The 5,963-nt window shown below is 42.8% G+C and overlaps 1 protein-coding gene across 1 annotated transcript in view; it reads right to left on the bottom strand.

The window, feature by feature from the left end:
• Nucleotides 1-5,963, bottom strand: part of CHRFAM7A (CHRNA7 (exons 5-10) and FAM7A (exons A-E) fusion) — a 146,410-nt gene that overhangs the window by 135,195 nt on the left and 5,252 nt on the right. The window contains exon 2 of the mRNA XM_019504323.1: nucleotides 4,998-5,137. Within this exon, the coding sequence (XP_019359868.1) occupies nucleotides 4,998-5,137 (140 nt within the window). The remainder of the gene's footprint in view (nucleotides 1-4,997; nucleotides 5,138-5,963) is intronic.

The following is a 5,963-nucleotide window of genomic DNA, read 5'->3' as shown; positions in this document are numbered from 1 at the left end:
CTTTGGGAGAGGGGACAGGGAGATGCACTCAGCAGCACTGCGGGGGGCCTTTAATTTTTATCATGGATTTTGGGTTTTTAAAAAAAAAAAAAACAAATCAGAGAATTTCGCAAATTTTTAAAATCAGAGAAAACCAGGATCCCTGGTGATAACCCAGCTTTTAAAAACAGCAGTAGTTTCTTCTGCAGGTATAGAAAGAAAATTTTCTTCCTTTGAACTAATTCATTCTAAATTGAGAAATCACTTGGAAACTAAAAAAGCAGGAAAGCTCGTCTTTCATTTCCGATGAGGAAGGCGAAGACCAAATTTGCTGCATAACCCAGTATTTTAAAGTTTCTCATGTTAATCTGGCTGAAATAATCTACTTAATTTTTTTGTTAAAAACACATTTCACATTTATAACTAAAATAGTTATAAATTCAAAAATACATACATTTGTTTTGTTAAAATAATTATATACGTTTTTTATTGAAGGAAAAAAATATCCAAAATACATGAGCTTGTTGTTCTAGTTGAATAAAGCAATTTAAAAAAAAAAAAAAAAAGTCTGTTGTTTTTGGTGACTTACTGTTGTCCTCCTAATACAGCGTGCCAAAAATATCCCCCAAATATCCATGATTAATCTACTGAATTGGAGACAGTTCACCTCCCAATGACTACAGACCTTACGACGACAGGCTGAGAGCCATGGGGCTCTTTAGCCTGGAAAAGTGCAGGCTCTGGGGTGATCTGATGGCAACCTATAAGTTTATCGGGGTAACCCACCAGGATCTGGGGGAACGTTTGTTCACCAGAGCACCCCAAGGGATGACGAGGTCGAACAGTCAAACTCCTGCAAGACCGTTTCAGGCTGGACATAAGGAAGAATTTCTTTACTGTCCGAGCCCCCAAGGTCTGGAACAGCCTGCCATCGAAGGTATTCAATGTAGGTGCTTGAACCACCTCCAAGAGCAAATTGGATGCTTATCTTGCTGGGATCCTATGACCCCAGCTGACTTCCTGCCCTTCGGGCGGGGGGCTGGACTCGATGATCTTCTGAAGTCCCTTCCAGCCCTAATGTGCATGAAATCTATGACTTCACACATCTGCTTCAATTAGCTTTGATAAATAAAATAACCAAATCATAATTTAATTTTCTGATGTAGCTGCAAAATTAGTCTGAAAAATATCAAAATAAAAACCACTGCTTTAAAATGTATAGTATGTACCTTCTAAAAAGGAAATCTAACTCTCTCAGTTTTGAATATGTATTAAAGTAGAAAACAATGATTAAATCAAGGCTTCCCAACCACTGATTTAAAAAGATTGGATTTAAATCAACTGCACCCTGCTACCAAAGAGCTGAGCAAGGGAACAGCGACTAGAACACAGAAGATACGTAAAACTTCAGGAGTAAGGAGGAGTACCGACTGGCCTGGGAGGATTTGGAAATACATTATGGCCTTTTCCCATGCACAAGGGGGGAGTGTGAAATGCTAAAGACACAGCAGCAGGTGTACTATGGGTTTGTGCAAACCATTCTTCAGGGACTTCAGGCAAAGCTGGTGTTTTGAATTCAGTGCACCACTAAGTAAAGGAAACAGAACTTATTGGGAAGTATGAACTGTTTGTGTTTGGTTACTAGCTTGTTAAGCATGTATTTGCTCCAGCAATTAATCATCCTGATCAATACTTGCTTCTTGCTGAAAATGTAGAAAACATCTGTTCTAGGCAATGAAGCCCGATTTGTCAAGCTTGGTGTCTCTGTGTGCCTGTCAACCTCAATTCCAACCCCTCCAAGAAAGACACAATCAATTTCACAGTAAGTAGTTAAAGTACCACTGGCTTGTAACTGTTAATCAGATTTTTTCAAATTCATATAGAAAGGAGAGCTTTCCATTCAATTCAGATTAACCAGGTCTGCCAGCTGAATTATATCCAGATTGGCTAGTGATCAATGGATATTTGCCCTTCACTTCTATCATTTTCTATTACACTTGACAACTCCAGAAAAATATAACTCTGAAGTTGACTAGCTGTTGGCCTTTAGTCACTTGAGTATCAAACAGCCAGCTGTTTATACAGTAGTACCATGGATCATTTGAGACTGATCTACACGTAAAGGCTTTGCCAGCAGGGACTGTAGGAAAGGACAAAATAAAAAATAAAAAATAATCACACTCCCAACAGGCATACCAAAGTCAGCAAAACCTGTTAGTAAATACATAGCACATGCTAGTATGCTATTTAATTCAGGCAACTGATAAAAGTTATATCATTAAATTACTTCATACCTCTCTAAACAGGTTACATAATAAAAGTTGCTACCTTGCTTTCTTCTGCCTAACATAGCTAATTACTTCTCCCTACAGAGATCAGTAGGGCTACACTGTATCTGCCCCTATATCCTGAAATACTATCAACTACCTTAAATTATTAAAACTGAAATAGTGCAAGGCTAAGTCTCTTCTTATATGGCTTGTTTACTTTCATTATTTGAGTTGAAAACCTGAATGCAAGATAATGAGTTTCCTCATCATCTGTCCAGCCAGTTTCACATTTAGGTTCTAGTGTATTAAGACAGAGGTGTCAAAGATATGGTCCATGGGCCAGATCCAGCCCATGGTGCTCCCTGTGGGTCTGAAGCAACCCACATATCACATGGTGTGCACTGGATTAGCCTCACATGTACAGCCCGTGCTGAGCCGCACACTCGACCCATCACTTGGGGCTGGTCTGCAAGCCCAATCCAGCCTGCAGACAACCCCATGCCATTCATCCGGACCACAGGGGCTGATGAGTTTGATGCTGCAAGGAGTTACACATGGCACAGGAACACTGGTTTTTGTTTTGTTTTTTAAAATCAAAATTACCTGGTTTTGGTTATAAAAGAATGAAATACATGGATCAGTCTGGACTTTACAAAAGGCTGTTTTGTACAGAATGAACAGCCCTGTGAAACACCACGGAGAGGACCATGTCTCTCTGGGGCAACAGCCAGAATTCCTCCAGGGGCTCTGCCAAAGCACAGGCTGCAGCAGGAGCTCTATTACCATCTGGGTGCATCTACAAGCAAAATTAGTGCAGCTGAATAAACTCTAGTACAGGGAGAAAAAATGCGGAATGGAGCCAGCCAGAACTGGTAGGAGCAACTATTCTAGCAGCCAAACAGAGACCTCAGACATTCAAAAAGTGCAGTCTAAAGTGTACCAAGTTCTCCTTTTGGGCTGACTGCAGCAAAGACCAGCCTCCCTCACAGCCTTCCTCTGCCACTCTTACCCTCTTCAAGTCACCTCCTACATTTCACTTCATTTTCCTTTCCAGTTGCTTCATCACCCCTCTACTTGAACTCAGCCAGTAAAAAAAGGGACTGAACATGTCATTTCCAGCCACCACTGTCCCCTTTGATTCCATCATGCCCCTTTCCCCATTTGTCTATTTAAGCTCTGCAAGGACGGGGACCATTTACAGAGTATCTAGCACAAGAGGGCCCAATTCTTGCTCAGTCCTTATGAAACCACCCTCACAAACAGAATTAATGCCAGCTTCCCCAGGCCAAGTCCAACTAAGAAACTCTTATCTACAACACTAGCCTGCTGCTACACTTGTACTTTTGACTCACACTAGAACTGGCCTCTGCACAGCTGTGTACACACTTCCACTCTCCTGTGCTCACAACGGCCCAGCCACAATCTTAAATTATGCAGCAGTACATTTAACCTGCTAGTTCTTTAAATTTTCTGTTCTGCTCTAAACGAACACACACAGCTTTCCTTCCCTAGCACCCGCAAGAGGTGCCTGCCATTTCTATTCTGCTATCCCACATCCTGGGTACTGAAATGATTACAACGCCATCAGCTACTGACAGGATATAACTGATAGGTTTGCCGATTGGCTATAATAGCCAAGACACTGAAACAGTTTCTTGTGCAACCTATGCTCGCTTTGGTGAATGATAAGCCTTAACTAAAAATATCTAGCATACTTTCCATTCCAGGTTTCATAAAATCTAAGACTTGCACCCTAAAAAGTGACATCAGAAGCTACGGATATTTCAACATGCATAATGCTCTGTGTACTGGCCTGTGGGTATGAAATGAAAAATAACCAGGATTTGCCAACTAGCAGCTTTTAAGGGAGCAGAAAGTAATCCACCCATCATAAATAATGCTGCCATTGTCTTACTTTGAACATCTGTTGGAAACATTATGGCATTCAAAGCTTAACTATTAATTTTTAAATAATTGACCTCTTTAGTAAGAATGCTGACTAGTTGAGTACAATAAAATGAACAGTATCATGAACTGTAAAGTATAACAACTGCAATATCATGTACCGATTGCTTCAAGCATATGTTACACGGGGAGGCTTGAAGTCACTCGCATTTCTATTATTTTTTAAATTGAAAAGATACCCAAGCCCTTTACAAGTTACACAGAAACCACTTCCTTTACCTTCAATATGTAATGAGTTCTGGCATATAATCCAAGAGCTAGTAAGTAGTTAAAAAAAAAAGTGAGCCAGGGTATGAAGAAGAGCTAAACAAACAAAATAATCTGGCCAGGAAACACTACATCTTGCAGAAAATGTCAAGAGATCTTTATTGGTCACTAAAAATTAAGATCTTCGCTGTCTCTCATCCTATAAATGCGACCATCCTTCTAGTTGTTGTAAATAAAATTAAATCTTGGCATCAAGGGATTCTTGATTCTTACTTTGATGGCAATTTACTACTAAGATTTGGTACGGCTCTGACTGTTGTGGAGAGCCGGTATCTCTCAGAAAAAGGCAAACTATACCCAATTAAAATTTTAAGTAATAAAAAGAGAGGAAAGAAAAAGAGTCAAAGCCAGTCTGTCATAACTTTCTTTTTCACCATCTCCCGAGTTACACCCCAGAGAGGTAGCAGTGTGTAGTAGTCACACCGTGACGTCTCATTTCTATTGCTAGGCAACTGGAAGTTGAGGTAGAAAAACTACCCCCTGAAGCAGTAGTTTCCTGTAAAGTTAAAGACTCACCACATCCATGATCTGCATGAGGCTGAGCTTGAAGTAGACAGTGAGTGGCTGGGAATCGTTGGCCACGGGTCTCTCCAGAGGATTGTAATTCTTCAGGAGCTCCTTATAGAGCTTCCTCTGGAATTCTCCTTGCAGGGACACTGAACACAGAAGTAAATGTAAGTTCTTAGGAGTCACCACCGACCTCGATCACACAAGAGCTAAACCAACTGCTCTCCTCCTACAAGCCAAACCAGGCACTGTATCACCTGCTAATTTACACTCTCCCTCAAGAAATACTACCATGTACCCATTCATTCCATTTGTTCCTATACCAAAGCCTCATCCTAAAGCTACTGGCGCTCCGTTCTTCACAGCTGTACCTCACCAGGCAGAAACTGCTTTTCTAGTCAGTTCTCCTACCAGGGGTAAGCTTTTCTGAAGGTGAAGGATGCTCGCCTCAGCATTTGCCCTCTGGCCCGGGGGCCAGTAGGAGTACTGTGCGATGGAGAAGGTCACGCTGTTCATAACTTGTTACTTGGTTTAAAATAGCTGTAGCCAGGATCCCGTGATGTGCGGACAGGCGGGACACGAGCGGCAGGAGGAACGAAGGCTACGAGGGCAACAAAAGCTCTTGTATCACATTAGACTGTAGCCTCCTGGGGCAGAAACTCCCTTTGCGCTCTCTGCTCACACTGCCACGGACAAGATGACAGGCACCCCGGCACTGCGAGTCATACCGAGAGGGAGGATTTGTTTAATCCTTCTGCACATTTCCAGAGGCGACTCCACAAGAAGCGGTTACCGGGGGTGGGGGAGCACGAGGCGGAGAGGGGGCAGGAGCGGGAGTCGCTCCTTTGCCCCGCCACAGCCCGCCCGAGCCGGGGAAGCGGCGGGCCGCAGGCGGGGCCGGCAGGGAAGGGGGGTCGCCCGGCACGAGGAGCCACGCGCGTCCACTCACCCCGCACGAGCCCCACGGCCACGAGC

The sequence above is a fragment of the Gavialis gangeticus genome, unplaced genomic scaffold, assembly GCF_001723915.1.
Source record: "Gavialis gangeticus isolate Ggan-Ray unplaced genomic scaffold, GavGan_comp1, whole genome shotgun sequence".
Lineage (NCBI taxonomy): Eukaryota > Metazoa > Chordata > Crocodylia > Gavialidae > Gavialis > Gavialis gangeticus.
Note: the sequence above shows the minus strand (reverse complement) of the source record. Positions and strands in the feature narration are given on the sequence as shown.